Source organism: Chelmon rostratus, chromosome 20, assembly GCF_017976325.1.
Source record: "Chelmon rostratus isolate fCheRos1 chromosome 20, fCheRos1.pri, whole genome shotgun sequence".
In the NCBI taxonomy this organism is placed as follows: Eukaryota; Metazoa; Chordata; class Actinopteri; order Chaetodontiformes; family Chaetodontidae; genus Chelmon; species Chelmon rostratus.
Window position 1 is genome coordinate 21587231 of NC_055677.1, and position 24427 is coordinate 21611657.

At 42.5% G+C, this 24427-nt stretch overlaps 1 protein-coding gene across 3 annotated transcripts in view; it reads right to left on the minus strand.

Annotated features, from left to right (window-relative positions):
• The window catches only part of ntng1a (netrin g1a), an 87207-nt gene that overhangs the window by 34379 nt on the left and 28401 nt on the right, over positions 1 to 24427 (minus strand). For all 3 annotated transcript variants that reach the window (XM_041961971.1, XM_041961969.1, XM_041961968.1), the window contains exon 2: positions 16218 to 16861. In XM_041961971.1, the coding sequence (XP_041817905.1) occupies positions 16218 to 16861 (644 nt within the window). The remainder of the gene's footprint in view (positions 1 to 16217; positions 16862 to 24427) is intronic.

Sequence of the window (24427 nt, forward strand, 5' to 3'; positions counted from 1 at the left end):
AGGAAGCAACTCCCCAAAGCTCCTGCAGCATTGATCGGTTTGGGTCGGGAGCTAGTCTGCAGACTGCGAGAGGTTAGACTGCATTTGACCTCTGTGTGTGTGTGTGTGAGAGAGAGAGAGCAGGTGCAACGTTGCAACATAAAACAATCACAGCGATACATTTTCTCACCAATGATCTGATGTTTTTTGTACAAATATCTGTTTTGTACTCAGTATTACCAATACATTTACACTTTTAATCATAGAGAATAAAAAGGAGTAAAGAGTCAGCACTGGTGTGACTATCTGAAGAACACTGAAATACTGTTGCAACATTAACTGAATAGCAGGAAACATGGAATATATATAAAAGCCATTACTTCCTAATTGTCTCCTGTTATCTTGTTGCTTCTTGCTAATGTCACCAGCCATTAAACTTTGGCAGCCCTCTTCCTTGTTACATAATCCCGATGTCTGGAGCAGACGTCTCCCATGGCTACGCCTACCAGGGGCCAGAATCTGAAACCAGGGTAGGACCCAAAGAGCAGGTGTAATTACAGAAAATGTTGGCAGTTTCCCAGCTAGCCAAGGGGTTAACTCTTAAACCTCGGGCGAGGGTCATTAATAGCTCGGGTGGTAACGGTGTTCACTGTTGTGTTGAAAACTTGAGCCTCTGATAGACCAGAGGGGGCAATGTTTCCACTAAATTAAATAGGAGGCTGCGTGGCCTCCTGGTGATTAATGAGAACGGAATGAGACGTAAAGAATTGCTTGAAGGTGAGCATGCAGGTGTGTGTGTGTGTGTGTGTGTGTGTGTTTGAGAGAGAGAGAGAGAGAGGGAGAGAGAAGAGATGAAAATTCAGAGACAGAGAGAGGAACTGGCTTTGTGTGTGGTTACATCTGGGCCAGAGGTTTTGTATTTGTGCCCTTCACAGGTGCGTTTCACTAAAAATAGCAAGTTTGCGCTAATGTCAAAGGAAGAAATGGAAAGTTGTGCAAATGGTCATTGAAAATAATTCACTGCAGCAGGGGACATGAGAACATGAGAGGGAATAAAATCAATATTAGACAACAACATTTCAGTTCCAGCTCCATTACAATGCAAACTACCTTTAAGTGACAGAAACACAGAATTTTGCTGCGAAGTAAAGGATGCATGCAAAGTGTGGACAGGAGCTGCACAAAGGCCACGACTCAGACCAACAGAGTGTGTGAAAAATGAGCTGGTTTTTCATTATTACCAGTTTTTTTTTTTAATTGGTGCAGCATCTCATTTCAAAGGAGTCCTCAGACAAGGCTCTGATGATTTTATAATATATTCAGCGTGAGGCCACACCAAACTTTTTAGCTGGCAAAATGACAGGAAAGCAGTGCTGCTTAAAAAAAAAAAAAAAAAAAACTTCAGTATAACTGCAAAATATGAGAGATTGGATTTTATACAAATGGTGGTTGGAACTGATTGATCCCTACAGACTGACTGCTGCAGCAGGGGAAATGTATTTGTAATCCAACATCTAGGAAAAGTAGGTGTACAATTTGCGGGCATATATTTGTTTTATCACTCTGAGAGAACAACGGGGGCACAAAATGAGGGACAGAGATTAGAGGGTTTTGCTCTTCTCACCATCAATGCCTCACAGGTAGCGCTATATTGCAATAATAAAAAACATCCAAGTGACAGAAACAAAGAATATTTCTTGAATATTCCGCAAAGGACAAGAGGAAGTGTAATTTACGGAAGATTCAGTCGGTTCAGCACCACAAAAGAAGCCAAAAAGTATTAACAGCTGTCTGATCTACAAAAATCTGTGAATCATAAAAATCTTCCACATTATTATTATTATTTGTAATTCAAGGAAGCATTTTTAATTAAATCGCTGACCTTTTAGCTGAGTGCTGACAGCAATATTTTCATAACCCCCAAACAGCCTGCCTTTCACTAAGCGTGTTATTGAAATTCAGAAATATGTTTTTAAAAACAGTTTCAACAGCAGAAGTCACTCTTTTGCTCAGATTCTTCAATTTCAAGGTGCAATCCTTAAAATTGTGATCATATCAAACTCAATTTTGGGGATGTCATTTTTTCTGCTATGGCCTTTAAATGTATATACACTCAATATTTACCTCTGTTTGTACTGTCAGCCATTCCCATGCTGAATGGTGTGCATCAGGTGATTCCCAGAAGATATAAAAGACATAGAAGATCCAGAATACAATACTGACACTGTACATCATTTGTGTAAATACTCACTGCAAATTTAATATTGACATAAAGTTATGCGACTTGTGGTAATTTGTGGGACAGCTTTGTAAATCCAACCTACTGACATTTGACCCTTTAACCATCATCACTGAGTCAACATGCTCCAATAAGTTTACCTTGCTAAGGAAGCAAAGGTCTGGAAAATTCAATACAGCACTTTTCCTTTGTTTGATTGTTATTCTTCTCCTCTTTTGTAAGTTGCGGCTCTATTGTATGCTCCTGTTTTGCTAAAGCACTGTCGGATGGCCATACATAATGAGTGCCTGCGTTCATTGTCCTCTGCAAAAGATAACTCGCTCAGAATCGCTTTTCATGACTCAATGATCCCATTATCAAGCACTTTTTATTCATCTCTCCCTGTCGTCTTCAGATCAGAATCGAATATCACACTTGGGGAGGTTACCACATCAGCGCTGTCACTGTGTCTGTGCATTTGTGTGCACGCAAGCTGAATTAGACAAACAGGAACAGTATGATGACGCTGTCAACACTTCTCCCTCTGTTAGAAATGCTGTATCTGCTTCAGCTTATGAGCGGGAAATACTGCCATATGGTGTTTTCTTCACTGACGAGGCTCTCTTCTCATGTCGCCCATGCCGATATGGCTGGCTCAGTGGGATGTCTGACTGAATGAGGAGATGGACAACTCTGCTATTTCTGAGTAGGTACTTCTTCACAAGTAATCACCGCTTTCTGGTGAGCCCTGCAGTTACACTTCAAGTTTTGAGTTCATGGCACGAGTTGTCAGGTCTTACATATTCTATTTTCTATAATATCCAACTTATAGATAGTTATTATATGGTTACAGTTAGGGGAAGATTGTTGTTATGGAAAATAAACCATGGTTAGGTACACTGTTAAACTTGCAATACCAGAGTTTTTTGGCCAGAAGCAGAAACAAGCTGTAAACGCAATATTAAGATATTAACGGTTAACAGTTGTGTATTTAAACATCCAGCCGCTACAGAGCAACATTAGCATATTTGTCATAATTCTGGCAACTGGGGAATGTAAGTCCAATATTTACTCTCCTTTTAGCTCTATTTTTGGTCTTCTCCTAAGGAAATAACTGTGTTCGCTGTTGAGCAGGTAGCGTGCAGGGCCTTTTCACTGAAAATGTCAGTGAGATAAAACAATTCATCTGTGAGCTAAAAACCAAAACATTGAGCTGAAAGACAGTAAATTGAGCCTTAGAGCTGAGGGGAACTGCAAAATCAGAATCTAATTCTCGGTGGGTTCCTCACCACAAGTGACCCTTGATTATTGAGTGATTGCAGTGAATGTTAATTGAAAAATTGTGACGTGCAAAAACATCAGTCTACCACCCTAACCTCCACACCCCCACTACATAAAAGGCACACTGCTTCCTGCGTTAGCACTGGACGAGGCGTGGAATCGTCCGACATGGATGGGGCTGAGCGGAGGAGAGTGAATTGCTGTGCAGGCAACACGAGATCAGTGAGGTAGGTTTGATTAAAGACTGCCACTGTCGAGGCTCCCAACCCTCTCTGTCATGTGATTTTATGTGTGATAAATACAATTAGATCTGAAAAAATTGAAAAAAATTCAAATCAAAATATTCCACTGATATAACCTTATTCACAACGCTTATGATGTGTAAGTTACAGTAAAATACAGAACCAATTTTAAACTTCCTCTGAGTGCAGTGTTTTATGTTTTTCTACATGGCATTGACTATGCAAGCGTTGCCAACATCTTCCCCAATCTCTACCAGTAACTGAATCATCAGTGTGGTGGAGGGGGCTGCAAGTGAAGGAGAGGTCAATGAGGAGATTAGTCATGAAACCCTGACAGGAGGGCCCATTATGAGGGCTGCTGCAGCCGACAAAGACGGGGGGAAGACACGCTGAAAAAGGCCTCTCCATTAATAAAATGGGTCACCACATGAATGTTGAATGTGCTCTGTCGACGGTCGGGAAGAGAAAAATGCCTCCCGATGTGGCTGGTTCCTGCACCCGAGACCCCTTTCTGGCACAATAGAGGGAGATTGGCTACCCTAACCCGGAGAGAAAAAGGCTTTATGAGAAATCAGATCAGAAAATGGCCCACTGTGCCCACTGAGATTCTCATGCTTTTAATGTAACTCCACGGTAAACAGTTAGTAATCAATCATTTGGTTTGCACGGGGGTATTAATGTGTGGGTCATGACAGGAATAAAAGATGCTGCCCGCATTATATGTATGTATTAAGGGGTGGGGGGTTTGATTTAATTCCCGTTGAACTAGATTGGAATTTATGGAAGAAAATGAAAATAAGTGATAGATCTTGCCTGGAGGATGTGTGCATAAACCCGTAGACACACATACACAAACCCAACCTTAGATGTGGAAATACTGTATATGATGCCACCACATCCCTTATATAGCAGTGAAGCGTATTTGTCTCACATCAGCAGTGCAGTCTTCCAGTCCAAGACATAAATCCAATTTGTTGTCTGTGCTGGCTACTAATAGTGGTAAACCCATCGGGAGAGAAATCAATGCACAAAATATGAGATCTGCATTATCAGCAATGCAGCACTCAGTGAGTAAAGCAGTGCATCAAGCTCAAGTGTAAACTTCAGCCTCTGAAGTGAGAAATGAACGTTGCCTCATCCCTGCGAGCGGGGAAGGGATTTGTCGAGGCGACGCGCCTCCTGTCCTCTGCTCTGCTGATAAAATCTTCATGTCACTTGTAGCTTCGCTCCTCATATCTCCGGCCTCGGTCGATTCCTCCGGCCTGTGATAAATGGGAAGGGGCCGGCTTGTACACCTTCTGCGGGTTTAATGTCAGTGACATGGCGGCTTATCACTTGATTTTATTTGTACATAAAGCTTTCAGTGTACTTGATTTTTATCTCACAACTGAGCTGTTCTGTAGCATTTACACTGCTGCCAGGATTTGCTTTTTATGTTCCTTGTCACCGGGAAACACCAAAATCAATCGCTTTTAGTACGAGGAGGCACCGCAGGTGAATATGAAACTGCGTCTTAGTTTTGGAATTTGGACACATCCTGCTGAGCCTCTGACCGCTCGAAGCTCTGTGGAGAAATGTCTTGACAAGTGGATCCCCATTTAGTTTCATACAATAAACATTCCCGCTGGTGGTGTCACGCTGCTCCGCTGAACCACAGTTGGTGGCGGCAACATTGAAAAGAAAAAAAAAAAAAAGGTGCTTAGAAAGACAACGAGGAGAGACATTGCACAACTTTGAAATATATATAAAAAATAACTTCCGAATGTTTGTTAGACCTCAAGGATACACACAGTGTGTTTTGATAAGAAAGAAACAACTTTTGTTTGTTTCCAATGAAAAGCCAGATTAGAATTCACAGCAAAAAAGTGCACACGTCTGTAGAAAAAAGATGGGCTCAGACAAATTTGAAATTGAGTTGCGTCACACACATTAGGAGAAGTTTCACAGATGTTCCCTCTAATCTCAAACATGCACACACTCCAAGATCTGAAAATAAAAGCATATCACACACTACAGGATATTACTAAGAGCATCCTGCCACAGGGAGCGACGCGCCTCAGGTGATCTCATGGTGCAACACCTGGCTGCATTCTGCAGCGGGAAAAAACAAGAAGCAGAAGGCTGAACGAGTCCGGACCAGGAAGCGTTTACGGAGACGCGGTCAGTGAGAACTGGAGGTGAGATTTTAACTGTCAGCTTTCATATCTGTTAGAAGCGGTACAACATTAGCCTTTAAAGGCTGGAATGCTTGCCGTTGCTTGGCAACACTGTCAGCTGCTCCGGGAATAACAGACTCTTATTGGCTACTGTGGTCCCACTGAGAATGAACTGACACAATCAACCAGATTTGAACTTCTAAATATCAGTGTTTGAGATTGTTGGGTGTCTCTGCTGAGTGTGTGAGCAGTTCGGGAGGGGGAACAGTGGATCTGTATAATCTGGTCCCACACCAGATTCCTCCTCCGACTACTGGAGGGGTAAATCAGAGCTAAATCAGGGATAAATCTACGTTTGAGCCTGGTTTTAGTGCAGCTTGCATGGCATGGTGGAATATGTCACTTTTATTGTTTTTATATATATGAATAAAAAAAAAATAAGAGTAATACTTACGAATGAAAATAAATGTTACATGAATGTAAGATGAGGTTAACCTTGAGAATTACTTGCTGCTGCTATTAATGGAAACAACTGGCACTGATTTGTTTTAAATCTGAAACACCTCTTTTGCTTGTATATGTTTTGAAAGCAAAATTTTAAAGCCAAATGATCTGGGAAAGACTTTCGCCTCTGCAATCAGCTTCTACAGTCGCCAGTAATTTTAAAGCACAATCTATCTCAAAAGCAAAGACTGCCACTTTCACCTTTCCTCACACAAGCTACGCCTACAGAGGCAGCCTCCTTGATAAATACCGCCTCAGCTAGAGCAGGTTCATTCAGACAGGAAACAACCGCAAGCAAACACTCTGCTGTTTGTGTTATGAATATTAAAAAAAAGAAATATCATGGGCCTCATGGAAGTACAGTACAATAGGTTTAAGCTGGATTGTCTTTGGAAAGGGGCAATTCAGCAAACAGAGACTAAGCAGCCGAAATCCATCCCTCTTTCATCCCGCCATTTGTATGTGAGAGCGGTAGGCAGCGTGGGGAGAGACAGAGGAGGTTTTAAACGGCAGCGAGAAGAAAAGAAGGTCCTTTATACGTGGAAATAGTGGAAAGTCCACCTAAGCACCCACACTCACATTCACCTCTAAAGTCACACCGCGTAAGTAAAATGTGCTACTCAGACAGACAGACGCCCCTTCACACCAATCATTTTTTGTCTGTTGTGACAAAACACATTTAAAATTCCAACAAGTCGATTCAAATCTTTTTCTTAACATCAACACTGCACAACTTGTTTTGTTCACAAAGGCGTTTTCATTTTCTGAAGAGGGAGCCTTGAACACACATTTTTGCTATACACATTGTATTGAGTTTAAATGTTATTTATGTGATATTCATTTTAAGAAAGTCATTTTATATGGATTTTGTGTCAAATTCTCTGCTGTTTATACCATAGGCTAGATAAAATTTGGTTCTTAAGCTCCATTTTTACTTATCTTATTATTGTATTTCAAAACAATGCAATACAAAGTGCCCCAGATAATAGTAAACTACTTTAAACAAGTATGGGAATAAATAGAGAATGCAATATACTGCGTCACATTTCAGAGAAATTAGAACTGCTTTGGCAGGTACAAGCTAAGTGTTTCTCATGGAATCATATGTGCCTTCTTTTGAATTACAGTGATTTAATATGATACAGAGGCTTTGATGTAACCCTGTGGGAGTTTAACAGCTGAACAGCAGTTTCATTAAGTTAAAACCTGGTCACTGGCTTAAAAGCAGATCTACAAGGACCTGACTGAAAGCATTTTTGGATGGAAACAGCAGTTTGTGGCACAAGTAATATATTGCATTTAGTTTTGAGCAGTTTGCCAATAGCTAATATAAGTCACTGCCGCCTTATCACACATTATATTATTCTAAATATAAAATTCATACAGATTTTGCTGCATTTGGATCAATTTAATTTTTTTGACTTGTTGATGGCATTAGACAAAAACTGAAAAGCTTATTATTTATCCTGTGAGAACATAGATCGCAATCTATCCAGTAGGTGTTGAGACAATCTGCTCAAAAAAGGCGTTATCCTCTGGACACCGTGGATATCTGTACCAAATTTGCCGTCCACAGGGCCACGCTGCTGGCGGGGCTAAAAATGTGGCCACTCTCCTTAATGAAACCTAATTAAGCATCTGAACCAAGGCCTGACTGACAAGAAAAACAACAGCACGCAGAACATTTCTGTCCCAACATCCAGGAATGTGGCCGCTGTTTGTCCGCAGCCATAAAGGACACAGACGTGGTGACGTGGTCTGATGTTGCCAGCAGCCATACGCAGATGGCCGTGCACGGGCAGCTGCGGCCTCTGGAGGCGTGATGCTCCTCATATTCTGCCACCGCCTATCGCATTTTTCAAATCCGCCCTCTCCTCATATTCTTCCTGTTTTACCTTCACGGTTCACATGTGTATTGCTTGGGGAGGATTTTGCAGCTGGGACTATCCAATTAATTGCACAGGGGGGCCCAGCTTCTATATTAATACGGCCTTAGACAGAAACACACCCACTGCAGCTGGCTCGAGATGGCTCGTGTTTGAGGAACTGATTGATGCTCAGCTCGACGCAAGGGAACCGCTGGAAATGAATTCTACATTATTACCGACATTAGCAGCATTTAAAAAGTGAGAAGTGAAAGCAGGAGCTGCGTGAGGACAGTAAGAGGACTGCAGGTGGCTTTGTGTTGACACTGGTTAAAACTCCACAAGGAAAAATGGAACAAATCCATCACATTCAGATTTATTCCATGTTTCTTTTTGCCGGCTTGCCAGGTGCTCTGTTGTCCTGACGCCCTTCCTCGTGCATCCTTTTCAGAGCCTTATCAAGCAGGCACTCTCAGAGCTTACGAACAGGGTGAGCAAAAAGTTTTTGCACAGACTGATAAAAATGTCTTTCGAGCTCCTCAACCTGGCAGGCTCTAGCAGGGAGGGCGTCAGCCAGAGACAAACCGAGGGAGGAGGATCAAAGGCAGGAGAGGTGGAGAAACGGCCTGGTCAGAAGCCAGCAGCGACAGGTGATGTAGGTGTTGATTAGAGGAGGAAGATAAAGGGAATAGAGAGGCAGCTGGGGCTGTTTGGGAGTGTCTGAGGCAGCGACTGACAGGCTAATTGAGTTCTGTCAGTAACAAGATGCAAGAAGATAAAGTGAGGTCAGGTGTCATTCTGAGATAAATGAAGGTTCATAACAGGTCAAACGTAGAACACTGGCCCCACTGACGTCAATCAAGGGCTCAAATGTCTATTTAGGATAACAGTTAGTACTCCTTTAGCTGCTTTGGTTCTCATCAAATCTTGAAACAAAGATACAGAATCTCAGGAGGCAACCACGAACCTTCAATGAAGCAGACTAAAGATATTTGAAACTAAACTAGAGGTTGCCAGTTAATGACGCAGCCTACGCTTCCTCTCCCGGTGAACCCACATGTGTGGGAAGGGCAGCTCACAGCTTCAGACCGAACCGACTCAAAACACGGCAGAAATAAAGAGGAGAGAGCTTTTCCCCGTACGCTTTGAAGCGAGAAGCAGGATGAGGCAAGAGCAGGGAGGGGAGAAGGCGAGCGTAGGTCAGACTCGAGCCACCGTCCTCGTTATCTAATCACGCCATTCACAAACAGCGCTGTGTCACTGCAACACAGTGTGAAGCAACTGTCAAAGTGAAAGGATAAGGAAGCGTATCAGAACTTTATTTGCTAAATAAAGCAGTGGTGGAACATAAGAAAGGAGAATTTTGAGGTACTTGATTTGAGTATTTCCATTTGAAGCTGTTTTACACTTCTGTTCCACTACTTTTCTGACGGAAATCTTTTTACTTCACTATTTTTCTAGAGCTATGGCTACCAGTTACTTTACATATTTTCCCTGATTAAAAAAATGCATGATAACCTTGCAGAATGCACTGCTTGAGATTTAACGAGTGGGACCCAGCCTTTTCTTTTTTTGGCTTACGAAAGGGAAGCGACTAATCGTGGCCCCCGTCGTGTTTTAGATATCTGAGTCATTTGCAGCGGCAAATTTCTAGAATGGTTTTATCTAAAAGGCGTAAAATTATCTGATACTTCTTTAAGGATTTATTTTGTTTGAGTAAAATTTGTTTTATCTTCTTTTCCTACCAAATGAATCATCTCACCGCCCCCTAAATTTATTACCTTCGGTTGGGAACCACAGGACTAAACCACCTCACTGCATCTATGAAGTTTATACTAGCTCCACCTCAACGAGCTAACTGTAAAATTATTGTTGGCACTCATACATCAGTATTAAAAATCTAATAAAGTCATATAATATATTTGTTGCAGAGGCCAGTACATTTACTTAGCATACTTGAAGTACAGTTTACTAATCGTCCTACGTTTGTAGGGTTTTGCACACAGCACCTTGACTTGCACTAGACACTGTTTGCATTGTTGCATTGCTCCTGCAGGAGTAAGTAAAGGATCTTAGTACCTCTTCCACCACTGCTAACAGGTTAGTTCATGAACAATCTGCTGCACTGCTTTACTGCACCATTTGATGGTACTTTAAAGTGTGGGTCATAATGGTCTGATATTGACATTATCATCTTTGCATGAGCTGGAACACTGTATGGAAACAGTGACTGTGTGGATAGCAAAGTGACAGATTGATAAATGGGAGCAGAATGAATTGGGTGTATGATTACAACCACTTTACGGCTCTGGCCTTTGAGCAGCAACCACATCAGTACTTCCTGTATTTTCTCTTTGATGAGTCACCGCTGGACGCTCCACATCCATTCCCGTCATTCTACAGTAAATATGACAAAGACGTGCATTAGACTATTTGACTTATAGCCTCACCGACATTTGAAATACCTCACTTAACTCATTTCTGCTGGACTAACAAAAGGCTGTGGGTCATTTGATTGCAGCCATAAAACTAACATGTGGTGTGGATGTTAACAGATGGGCTGAGTTATATGGACCAATTGCTTGGCCTGTCCCACAAACATGGCATTCTCCCACACAATGACTAATGCAGACTGCTGATTCAAAAAAAAAAAAAAAAAAAGCAGAAATGCAGAGCACAGCGGAAGTTAAATAGATGCTTATGGAGGCACAGAGAGAGAGAGAGAGAGACAGAGAAAGAATAAGGAGGATAGACAAGTGGAATGACTTATTCAAGAGGGAAGTGGGCAGGAAGAAACATGAAATTAGCACAAATAGATTATCTGTCGACTACAGGCCGGCCTAAGAGCAAGCAAAGCACTGTGGAGGGACAGTGAGAGAGAGAGAGAGAGAAAAAGCAGATTGACTTCTTGTTTGTTCCTCCCTTAGGGGAGACCCGATAGAGTCATCACTCACCAAATTGCTGATCTGTAGTTGAAACAGCTGTATCCAAAGCACACAGCACTGAACACCACAGCAATTAGAATGCACCAATAGTATGACCCCTGACCTGTCTCATCTTTATACCTGTTATATTTTTGCATGCCTCAGATGAAAGCTTTGCTTTATTACACTTTTAGATATTTGTGTGTTGTTGTAGCGTGGACTTGTGCCAATAATGGAACAGAATAACAGGAACATTTTAAGTAAAGTTTGACATTTTGGGAAATATTTTCTTTCTTGTTAAGTGTTGGATGAGAGGATTGACACCATTCGCATTACTGTACCCAAAATATGAAGCAACATCCAGCAGCGGGTTAGCTTAGCTTAGCATATAGACTGTAAACAGGAGGAAACAGCTAGCCTCCACCTACCAGCCCCTCTAAAGCTCACTAACAAGTCACACCTTGTTTGTTAAATCCATGCAAACGTGTAAAAACGTTTTAAACACTAACTTTAACGGGTCTCCAGGAAGTCATTGGTCCAGCCCAAGAAATAACCCCCATAACCATAAACCCCCCTGCTAAGCTAATTTAACTGGCTGCTGGTGGTAGCTCCATATTAACCACACAGACATGAGAGTGGTATCAACTCCTCATCTAATTCTCGGCAAGTACATAAGTGCATTTCTCAAACTATCAAACTATTCCTTTAAGCAATGATGAATTCATTGTATGTTCTACTTAATATCTGACACACTGGTTTAGCTCTTATTGCACAGTATGCAATAAATTGTGTTGTGCCAAAAAAAAAAAAAAATCCTTTAAATGCAGCAATGATGACTCAAGAGTGAAGACATGGTGACATGTTTACATTCTGTGGGCGGTGGTAGGGGGCATAGCAATATGATTGGATTTCAATCAATCTTCAACTATGACTCATACATTTTGAGAATATATCTAAAAAAACAGTATTTTTTTTAAGTCCAATCATATTTCTCGATGTAGCATCCAAATGATTTCACATATTAAGCGAGAACTGATAAATGTAGATAAAAAAAATTTCAACATTTTTTGCTAGTCAAATGTAAACTTAAAAGAGTACTCGACTGACATATATAACACTACTATATCTCACAAAGGACAGTTTAAAAGGAAAAAAGCAGCAGAACAAAGATCTCTTTTTTTTTCCTGCATTCGTCTTCCTTGTCAAAACCCACAATGCAGTGTGACTGGGAGGAGTTTGGTTGAAGATTTGGGTGTGCTACGTTGCAGTGGCTAATGTAGCCTGGAGCCGCTAGCCTCAAGCAGAGAGCTTGACCAGCTACAGAGGTCTGGTCAGCTCCCTTCTTTCTAACTCACACACCGACCTCTTTAGCCTCGACCGACGCTGACTCAAGTGACATCACTTGAGGCAACTGCTCAGATTTTGCGTAGCTCCCTCTGGAGTCACAAAAGACTTCATATAACCTTCTTCACATATCCACATATGCCTTCTAATAACTTATATTATTTATGTTATATTACTGACATCAGTTTACTGCAAACTCACTGAAAGAAAGAATCTTCTAGGCTATAGAAGTTTTCACATAACCAGTAATGTAGAACCAGAAGAATACCTTCTAGTGATAATGAATTTAAAAAACAAGTTTAAATGATGTGCTACCACTTCACGGATGGAGAAAGGACATAATGAATCTTTATTTAAGGACTGTTTCAGAAGAGTGCGGTCAGAGTGCAACGCCTGATTCTAAAAGAAAACCTGAAGCCACGGAGACTGTGAAATAACTGGCCTCTGCATATTCACCGATATCATGTGAGTACAAATCAACTATTTCCTGCCATTACCATGTGTGCTAAAGCGATCCGGAGCTGGGGAATATGCATGCAGTGGATTGTTGCCAATGATTTAGTAAAAAAGTAAGAAGAAAGCACCCCAAATGATTGAAAGAGACTAAATCTGAAGGCAAGAAGATGAACCCACTCCCCATTTGTTTAACACCTAAATGATCTTTTCAAGACTTTTGAATTGCCAAACTTGTTGATATGAGCTCAACCCTTGTAGACCGAGGTTTGTCGTCGATGTGGGAATTCAGAGTCACTGAAGAAGACTTAACTAGAACACTTTCCATGAAGCTGATGGGGGAGCCAGACCAGAAAAAGGTGCAACCAATAACCAATTGGCCCCTGCCAGTGAATTACCTGTCTACCCTGCAGTCAAAGTGGCTGTGAACCCTAGAGGTTGTTTCTGACCTTTCCTGATAATGCCCCGCGGCACATATATGCTTCGGAAATTGAATCACTACTCCCACAGGTTCAAGGGTAAATTGTTGAAACAAACCTACTCCTTTCCTTATCTTCTGGTTCGCAGTACACAAACAGGGCAGAAACAAGCTGGAAATTTAATTCACTATATGGCACGAGTCTGTTGCCAGATTGGCAAGTTATTTAAAACTCTGGCCTATGAAATGGATTGTCCTTAAAGATTTTGGCAAATAAAAACCATGACGGTGGCACGATATAAAAGTGCGACCAAAAATCCCACCCACGTACCCTGATATAGGTATTTTCTCTGGTTTGTGGTGGGTGGTGTTTATCCCTTGAGTGGTGGTACAGAGATGAAATGGGACAGGGTCTTTGTATATAATTCAAGGCAGGGACCCAGAGCCCCTTCAGAGACAAGACTGCTCTGCACCGGAGAAGTAGAGCGAGACAGGGAGTGAGGGACAGAGCCTGAGAGAGAAAACAAGAGACCGAAAGAGATCCTTACGTAGCCTGAATCTTCCCCAGCTTTAATTACACTGTATTGATCACAGGCGGGAGGGGGGAAGAGGAGGGAGAGATCGAGCGAGGAGGAAGAGTTGACCAAATTGCAGGCTGTACTTACTGTAAAGCATGTAAAAAAGGGAGGCAGAGCAATTATACCAAAGTCATACAGTAGATAATTAGAAAATCCTCCGCTCTTTCTCCCTCCACACACTCATTTAGCTCTGCTGATACAGTACAGTGAGGGTGTCAAATTCATTTAAGTCACCGGGCAGCATGCATTGTTCTCATCCATCCCACAGCTCCACGCTCGGTTTGATTTGAAATTCTTCGCATTGATTTTCTCTCCCCAGCGCATTTTGCCCGGTCCTTCCTTGTAATCAACCATAATAGAATGGTCATGCATGACACTTCTGGCTTCCCTGTAACAACTCGAGCTACATGTTACAGATGCAAAGAGGTCTGCTTGAACTGCGAAGTTGTGCCTCTTTCTTCCTTTTCTAGGTTGACCTACTTTGGCAAAGAGCTTAGGTTCCTTTCTTTGTTTCTCACACTGTTGTGGCAAGGGCAGAAAATCTGCCAGCTCTCCTACTGTATTTCCCTCCACACCCCCTCCATCTCTTCTGATCCAACTCAGTCCAGCACAGTGAAATATGCCAGACTCAACCTCACTGCCCCTGCAAAAACGCTCCCGCCGAGTCTCACAGAACTGTATTCCGGGGGTTAAGGAGCTTATGTCTCGTATACGACGCATGGAGAAAGGGGCTGAGCAGTGATTCGCCATGGGAGGGGGAAAAGGAGAGTGTAGCCTCTCTATGTTGAGTGTGTCTCATTATGGCTGAACTGTGTGTTACCTTTGGTAAACAGTGGGAAACATTTCTCAGGCGAGCGTCACTCTAAAAGCGGCGGGCTGGTAAACGACAGCGGCCCGATGGTGGCGCACGGCCATTTCTCAAATCTACAGCCCCACAGGGATGTATGAGTTCGGTCATGATTAGTCAGATAGAATAAATAATCTGCGCTTATGACAGCCCCAGTGTTGAATGGATGCCCCGTCCACCTCTTTTGTGTTAGTAAATTCCCTCCAGTTATTTTTGCTGAATGACCTTCTCAATCACGAGAAAAGTCAAAAATTCAATTTCTGAAAGAGGCATTCATTATCGTAGCCCCCTGTGCTCAAGGGTACCTGCCCATTTACAGTGCACCAGAGCGTTGTGTCGTATGGCTGTACTCCATTTTAATGGCGTATTAAGGAAATCAACAAATTAGAGATTCATTAAATAGCTTAAAGGCGTGTGACAATATTAATGTAAATAGTGTCACAGCAGCAAACGTATTATCACAGTATGAATATGTGTTAGCCAGTGTGGGATGAGACAGAATTACAATTAAGGCGTCATCGTCATTTTAATCATTGTTTAATTCTTCCACACAACCAAATTAGTTCAATAAACTAAAGTTTGCTGTGAGTCGGACTCTACTGACGTTTCTATTTGTAGTTAAGTGCCGGGCAGCCTGACTTTAACACTTCTGCCCATATCTTTGAACTGTTGTGATGTTCCGCCACTCTGCACTTCTGCACTGCGAGCCTCTCATGTGTGAAAAGCACAACAAGAGTAATTAAATCTGCATCCCTACAACCATATTCACATCTGTTAAATTGAAAAAGCACACAGTGTAAAACAGATCCACTTAAGTCTATGCCCCAGTGACTCTTGTAGTATCGTCAGGAAGTGGGGAAGCTTTTGTCGGCTTTTCCACTAACAGTGTGATGCTTTCTTGTTTTCATGTTATATGACCCTCTGCAGACTCTGTAAATCAAACACTAATTACAACGTGCAGTGACCTGATGGCTGAAATGCTACCGCTAAGTCTTCCACGGGCTAATAGACAGCTGAGTGAATCTGGCGTCCAAAATAGAGTGCTTCAGCAAGCCGTTAGCAGCTTAGTTAATTAAGACATGCTGACAACTAGTGAACTCTGCACATCATTATGGATCTGCTGCCTAATTGGAAAGAATGGTAACGGTAAATGCATTTTTCTTCACTATTGGGTAGCTGTACTGTCGCTGCAATAAAACTGCAGAAAAACCACTGAGGCATCAGCCTGTAGAGTCATCAGGACATTATCTGTCCTAAACGTTAGTCCACCCATAGCTGAATTAACCTGATAGGGTACCCCAAGACAGAAATGGTGCGAATTCCTTGACAAATTTGAAATAGTTCGAATTATCACAAGCAGGCAGCTGTTGGCCACCACATGGCATGTGCACAATAATTCAGGTCTTACCTGCCCTGGACTTTGATGTCAGAGATGGCATAGAAGTATCTGGACAGGTTGTTCTCATCCACCATCGTGGCTCCTGTAGCGGGCCGGAGCAGGCGGATTCTCAGGTCTGTGATGGTAAAGAAGTCCCTCAGGTTCTTGGTAGTGTCCAGTTGGCCGTAAAGTGAAGCCATGTTGTGGAGCCGGGGCCCAGCAAACAGAGCAAAGCGGTCCTTGATCTCAAAGCGCACTGTTTTATCATACTTCCACACATAACCTCGTGAGTAGTCCTCAGTGCAGATGATGTCCAGCAGGGTATGTTGAGTCAGGTCCTGCACCGTCTTAGGCTCCATGGTGAAGGCATCCAGGCAGTCAGTGGCATAGAACTGGTAGGGCTGCCAGGTTCGTCCATAATCCAGCGACTTTTCTAGGACCATCTGTTCGGGTCGGCCTGACTCAAAGGTGAGGATGATGTCGTCGGTCAGCTCGATGGTCTTGTTCCAAGATAGCGTGATGTTGACCAGGAGGGCCTTTGGGTACTTCTTCCAAAACGTGGACTGCCAGAAGGTTGTGGGGTTGCGGCCCTCAGTGTCGAACATGAGCTCGGGAGGGTGGGCGAGTTCCTCTGTGCTGGCATCACATTCATTATTACACATGTAGGGGTTCTCCTACAGAGAGAGAGAGAGAGAGAAGAGGAGAGAAAACCAGAGAGAAGGAGGGGAAAAGTCAGGAAAAGTTCTTCATCTTGGTGAGAACAAATTAGGTCATTTTCATAGCTGATTATGAAGAGAACTCTACGGAAGCATGGCGTTGCATCTCTCATAGTGCCACGTTATTGGGACAATAATTTAGGGAATGAGTGTGTCAAGTGCATAGACATGCTCTGCTGGGTGGAGTGTGCAGTCATATATGAATACTTGAAGCCATGTAGTTCTATGTTGCATATTTAGCTTTGAGGGTCTGCCAGCGCCTCTGTTGACTCTTGTCATTACAGCACATTTCCCCCTGTCTGTTGTCATTACACCACGTTACTGTGTGTATCATGTCATATCCTTTCAGGCCCTGAAATTAACATGTCTGTTTTCTCCTGCTCTCCAGTGTTCAAACAAGAATACTGTGCCCTGTGTGTCAAATGGCCCAGAGAAACACCAATTAATTCATAAACTGATTAGAGAAAATGAACAGCTTTGAAAAATGGCCTCATTATTTCATTATTTGGTTGGCTCTTTAAGTGTCTTGGGTTTCTCTAGCATCTTATATATTTTTTACACTTTGATTCATTAACACAGAGTATGTTGACTCTGTTAAACAGGTTATGCACCAGACTTAACCAAATTATTTTGGATCGTTTAATCAACTTCATTCATAAAGGGCTCACAGATCCCTCATGTCAGAATTTGACTTGTGGTTTTCCGGATCTCTTCGCGAGCTTCAAATTCATCTCACCCCTTGCTTGAAAGAGGTTTTTCCAAAAACATTTGTCGGATTTACCACAAATCATTACCAGGCGATGTTCTCTCCTTGCTCCCTGGGGGCTCCATCTAGCTGTCAGGGGGAGGAGGCACTCCTCCAAGAGGACCTTTCAAGTGCTACAAGCTCCAATTTATCAGGACAAGATAATCCACTACTTGATTAGGTGGGAGATGTCACCCTGTGCGTGAGCCTATGTGTGAGTGTGTGTGCAGAAGCGAGTGTCGCATTGTGGTGAGGAAACAGGGAGAGGGGCAGGCCTCTGGTGCAAGACAGTCTAATGAAGTGGTGAGGCAGAGATTGAGTAAATTAGAGGGAGAAACAGCTCCATTCAGCTAATAAGCTTTGCAAGTTTTTCTCCGTCCTCCAAGGCAAGGTGACAATGAAACAGGGCTCTGTCAGGCCTTCTGACTGTAGGAGGGTCCCATTAATATCCTGTCTGGATCATCCCCTGCAGGCTTCTCCCAGCACTGGACAGCGGTGGCTGGGAGGAGAGACGGAAGAAAGCAGACTGGCAGTGGAAAATTCCACTTGGGTTTTAGTGTACCATTTCATGGTGGGAGGTTAGGTGTGCCATTAACTGCAGCATCTGGCGCACGGCGTATCCACAGACAGATGTGTAATAACTCATATCCGACAGTTATGCCTGCTTAGGGGGTGTGGACAGTCTCTAAAAAACACACTTGGCATGCAGGATGGCCGACTGTGCTGCCGGAGCTTGTTGGAAATGTGCATTCATTCAAGGAGACCTAAAACTGTTAGAGAGTGACAGTGGAGCACAAGTGTAGATTTGGGCGGACACAGAAGAACATGTTGCTTTTCTTACCCCTCTTAATTATTGTTAATTATACTTTATTTCTACTGTATCACACTAACTGAACAACACTCCTGCTAATGCATTTTAGTGATCAGCACTTCCCCTTTAAAATGTTGCCTAAAATCCTGTTAAATGTTGTTAGAGAAATCTATATTTTAACAAAATCTGACTTCAAATCAAGCTGCAGTGATGTACAGGTGGACCCTGTGACATCACTGTTGGGTGTTGTTACACTTCAACAGACCACAGCCAATCAGCAGCCAGCATCACTGCTGGGTGAGGACAGAGGTGAAAACCAGAGACAGCAGCAGAACACTGCTTTTCAAGTTACTCATTTAGTAAAAGTATGGATGTGCTACCAGAAAAAATACTTAAAGTAGCAAAAGCATAAGTACTCAAGGGCTATATTATTGTATAAACTATTATTGGATTATTATTATTTTATAATGGATTATAATACTGATGCAGATGAGCAGCATTTTAATATTGTACATATTCAGGTGGGGCTGATTTTAACTACTCTAGGCTGTGTGAGGAGATTAATCTTAAAAAATATTTTAGATTTTACAATCTGTTCAGGTTTTGTATGTAAAATATTATTCTTCAAAGTAAATAGTAACTACAGCTGTGTGGAGTAAATTTCACTCCACAAACATAAATAGGACATCTATGCCACCATCCACCCAGGGTATGCGCGTTCGATGCGAACCAATGCTGTCGGCTCTGTGTTTGGCTGAAGGGTAAAGTAAGTAAACACTACTTAAGGTGTCTTTGTGTGAGCAATTGTATCATGTCTGAGGTCAAGCTGCTTTTTGTTCCTTTACATCTAAATCAGGCCCATCAAGTGATCGGCTATTACCGTAACACCCACAGACACACACACACACACACACACACACACACACACACACACACTGCCATCCACACCAGCACATCTCTGTAATCAGACGAGGATGTATCCATATCGATCTCTGTGGCCAAGCAGCTGAAAATCTGCTGCGTGTAGCACCTGGCAGCCTTGGCCAGTCGTCCAGCTCCCCCCTGAACACACAGGTTAAAAACCTTTCATTACCGTCTCCTCCGTTCTCGCCCGACGACAAAATACTGCCTTTATGAAGATCAATAACCTCACCGGTCATTCCAGAGAAGAGAAAGGAGATGCTGAGTATACAGCCTCGTGAAAATCAATGGCAGGTTTCTGTGTTTTGCTGTAGGGCGGCACGGAGGGCTCTGCTCTCCGATGCCACACATTAAAATAATTGACAGGCACTGCAGCATTGCTGTAATTACGAAAGATGTTTCTATTAATCCCAGTGTGATGATAAGTGGCCAGGACGGGGGACAGCCATCGTGGATTACAAAGCCAGGGCTGAGGTTGCTGGAGCGGGATGAGTCACGCTAAATTGGTGCTAATAGAGATGCCGTCAACCCACCCAAAACACAGCGGCTTAATCCGATTATTAGCATTGTGATGCGGTGAGATAGTGTGAGGAGCAGGCGTGTGTGTGTGTGCGTGCAGGTGGGTGTTCATGTGCGGCAACTCGCATGTGGTTGTGGGTGGATTTCACAAATCGTCAGGAAGCTGCTCTAAATTCACTTGGCGTTGTGCCCGTTATTGTCCAACTGCTCAGGCTAATTTTACCAACTGACTAGAGGAATAAAAATCAACAAAGCGTCGACGTGGAGGATAATGAATTAGGCTAAATCCATTCAGATGCACTCAACAGACCAGTGTTATTTGTAGCGTTTAGGTCAGAGGAAAGCCTCGCTTTGCCAACCGAGGCTTTGAGATATGTCAGAGACGGCTCAATTTGGCCGATGCACTCACAAAGTATGACAACACTTCATATTCTTTGTCTGAAGCAGTTTAACTCTCAAGCGTTTGTAAATCATATTGCTACATATTTCAGTTTCATTGTGCCTCTCTGACTGCTAAAGTTTAGTGAACAATGATCAATCACCTTAACAATTATCACCTGAACTTTTTCCTCTGAGAAATGATTCTTACTTGTATGCAAATTCTCACATTTTTTCACATTCTTGTGATTTATTACTTGACTTGAATGTGTGAATAACTACGGTGCGTTCCTGGCAAACACACCCTGCTGCATGCATTCTTTTTTTCCCTTAATTCAGATGTGGTTCCTCATCGCGGCTCTGTATGGGTGACAAGGTGTTTAATGTTTCAACTTTTACTCTAACAAAAAAAAAAAAACAAAACTTAAGAACAAACCTTTATGTAGAAAGTTGTTCTGACAGAAGGGGGTCGGGAACATTTGTGTATTTGTCCTTATCGATTATTGTATTTAAACCAAAAATCAAATACTGAGGTCAGAGTTGGGATGAAAAGTAGATATATACGTATGCCAAAGAAATGTAGAGCATGAAGTAACCAAGGCTTTGAACATGTCTCGTTTTAAATAAGATGACCGTGGTAGCTGACAGCCTCAGCCCCCCCTGCTGATGGAGGACGGCACTTGGGGGAATATAAATTTACTAACTGTCGACAAGCCATCTAGATAGATGGGTTCCCACCAATCAAACGAATCCGTTTGTGTGACAGATGTCTTGCACTCCTAACCCAGATAGCAAATTGAATCCACCCTCCGTGTTTTTTTTCCTCTTTCTACCTTTCCTTCTCTTTTTCCTCTCGCACTAATACATTTAATTTCAAAGGTGTGCACACTTGTGAGAAATAAATCGACGTAAGAACGTGACTTGATCTTGTTTTTAAACCTTTTTTTAAGGAGGAAAATGCTACTTGCAGGACTGACACTGTGAGGGGAAGGCAGTATTTTATGAAATAACGAGCTTTGGTTGTGTTTATCAGCTGTTTCTTATCACTCATCACACCCGCTGACCTTGGAGAAAATGTTGGAGCAGGACCGGGTGCAGTTTGAATAAAAGAGCTCTGACATCGACATTCAGACCGTCAATGAGCAGCCTATTTTACAGCTTGGTCACTTTCATTTTTGAATCTGTAAATGTAAAACAAGATGCAGATAAACCTTTAAACTATGAGCTCGAAAAAGAGCTTCATTGCTAATCGCCCAATACAATGGCAGTGCACATCCTCCATTAAAGGCAGTTGCAACATAGAATGCAAAATAATTTCTCTGTTGTTGATGGGTTTTACAAGACTGGACTCGATACAATGTTCCTGTGGACGCAGTTACATGAAATGCTGCACCCTGTTACTTGCCTTGCAATATAAAGGCAGTTGTCAATCATTTCAGCTTCAAGCACTGGCTATTGCTAGGAGACTTTGTTAGGAGGATTCTTTCACTGTACATATATACTTACACTATATGTAGGCTTTAGGGCATTCAATCGTTCGCAACTGGACCTCGTCAGTTTGTCTTAGAAGACGTTTCGCCTCTCATCCGAGCAGGCTTCATCAGTTCGTATGAATGGCTTTGTTGTTTGTTTTCAGAGGCTAAATCTTTGAATCTCTTAGGGAGAGATGAAAGGACAGCATTGTATGTGGGAAAACAAACAACAAAGCCATTCACACATGGCTCAAGGAGCCTCCCAATGACAACAATGGGACACTAACGAGGCTAACGACTGTCGTTGACACCAAAGGGTTGCACCCCACCCCGCCTTAATGGGGGGATCGTTTGCCTCACAATAGAGTGATACCATTCTTGTTTTTGTGGGTTGGTCTCACTCAGGGGATAAATACTTGAACCTAACATCATTGCATTGGACTAGAGCTGTCCTATCTAGTCTGGTTGCGTACGAACTGATGAAGCCTGCTCGGATGAGAGGCGAAACGTCTTCTAAGACAAACTGACGAGGTCCAGTTGCGAACGATTGAATGCCCTAAAGCTTACAATGACCTGGATGAATGAGAATATTCACAGGCATACACTATATATATTCTTCTAACTTTCCATCCTTTCTACATTTTGACTTTTGGCTTTTTGATTGCAGCTGTTGCAAGAAATTTAATTAATTCATTTGCATAATGTGTGGTCCATAAGAGGTATAATGTCTTATTTATTCAGATGCATGCAGATTCAGAGCTACACGATGCCACAGTCGGCAGACCAACACACACACACACACACTCCTGTCTTTCCTGTCACTGTAGCGTATGTGAGAGACAAAGACGCAAGGAGAACGATTGGAGGAGTTTACCACTAAACACATATCAATACCAGAGCCTGGGAACTCCCGACGAGAGAAACAAATTGCTTCCTCACCACATGCTCCAGCCTTTGCAGGTTTGGTAAGAAACAGAATTTTCGAAGAAATAAATCCGAATCATTTCCAAGTCACACTCCCACTCTTTTCCTTTGCTTTGCATCTGCAACTGCTGTCTTTAAAGATTCAGTGGTCTATTAACAGAGTAATCTTTATTGGCACAGAGGTTTAGAATACATTAAGAATAAAGATCACATGCACTTAGATGTCTGTAAGCAGTCAATGATGTGTTAATTTTTAACAGGGGGGATGGCCCAATGGGTTTGGTCTGGGGTGTATTTTCAGCAGCACAGACTAGTGATCACTAAAATATTATAGGAATAGTACAGGCAGCAGTGTGTCTATATGATCCTCTCGCTCTTCTGTGAGTACATGTTGCTCCTTGTCACTTTATTTATGAAGGTGTCACCACTCTGTAGAGTCTGTAAGATACTAGTTGAGATTTTATACTTCAGCACCATGGACAGCACCAGGGATTGTTCAATACGCAGCACAGTCAGACCCCAGCAATAACAATACCAACGTAAGATATTGTACCCAAACATCTCTTGATAACAAGAATTCACAGGTATACTGTAATTAGACTACCATCCATCCATCCATCTATCCATCCATCCATCCATCCATCCATCTTCTGTTCTGTCCAAGGTCATGCAGGACTGAAGCTTATCCCAGCATGCACTGGACAAGCTGTACATTCCACCTGGACAGGTCAGCTGTCTCCTGTAGGGCTACCTGCAGTTTACCATCACATCAAAATTGGTAACAAATGAAAGGAAATGATCAATAAGTTAAGATGAAATGAAATCATCTTAACTTATTGACGAGTAAAAAGTGCTACAAAGTTCAACATCAGCTTGACAGAAATTCACAAAGCAGGCAAATATTTCTGTCACACACACTTCTATTACAACCGTGTGCCACGTGTGTGAACATTTCATTGCATCAGCGGCGTGGAATTTCTCCCACCTTCTCCCCAGAAATGCATAATCTGGTTTCTTCTATCTATCTATTTCTCTTCCACGTTTTTACCTCTCTGTCCTCGGCGAGCTGTGTGTGTGTGTGAGAGAGAGAGACGGGGGTGGGGGTTAAAGCTATCCCTGCTGCATTAATGAGACCTTGTGTTCCACGATAGATTTCTTCTTCCCCGACCCAGGGGCTTGATTGAAGCAGTGCTCTCTCAATTTCAAAATCTCTCTCTCTCTCTCTCTCCAGTCATGCCAACACCTTTACTGGATTCTCTCTCTCTCCTCCTCTCCCATGGTGACGGGTGATGCAGACAGAAAGAGGGGCTTAACCTGGACGTGGAATGAATATTGGATGCCAGTGTGACAGATTACAGTGGTAATAGACACCCAGGCCAAATCCTCACAAGGATTACAATCATATTTTCAAATGGCTCAGGGTCGGCCGGAGGTCGACCAGCCTGGCCCATGGTCAACAATGCGACGAGGGACCTGAAAACACACACACACATGCACACTCGCATGCACACACACACCTACTGTGTCTCAGATCAGGCACGGTTTTCGCATATATTTTCATAGATTTTACAATAGCTTTTAGACAAAGTTAGTTATTTTTACTGTAACCTTTAGGTCAAAACAGTCACACCGGCACAGACACAAGCACAGGAGCATGAATTAATAATTAGACATTATGGGTTGAAGATTAAACACCGGTGAGGGCATTAGAGCCTTTGGACACTCTCTTAATACCTTATTTCATTTCACTGTGG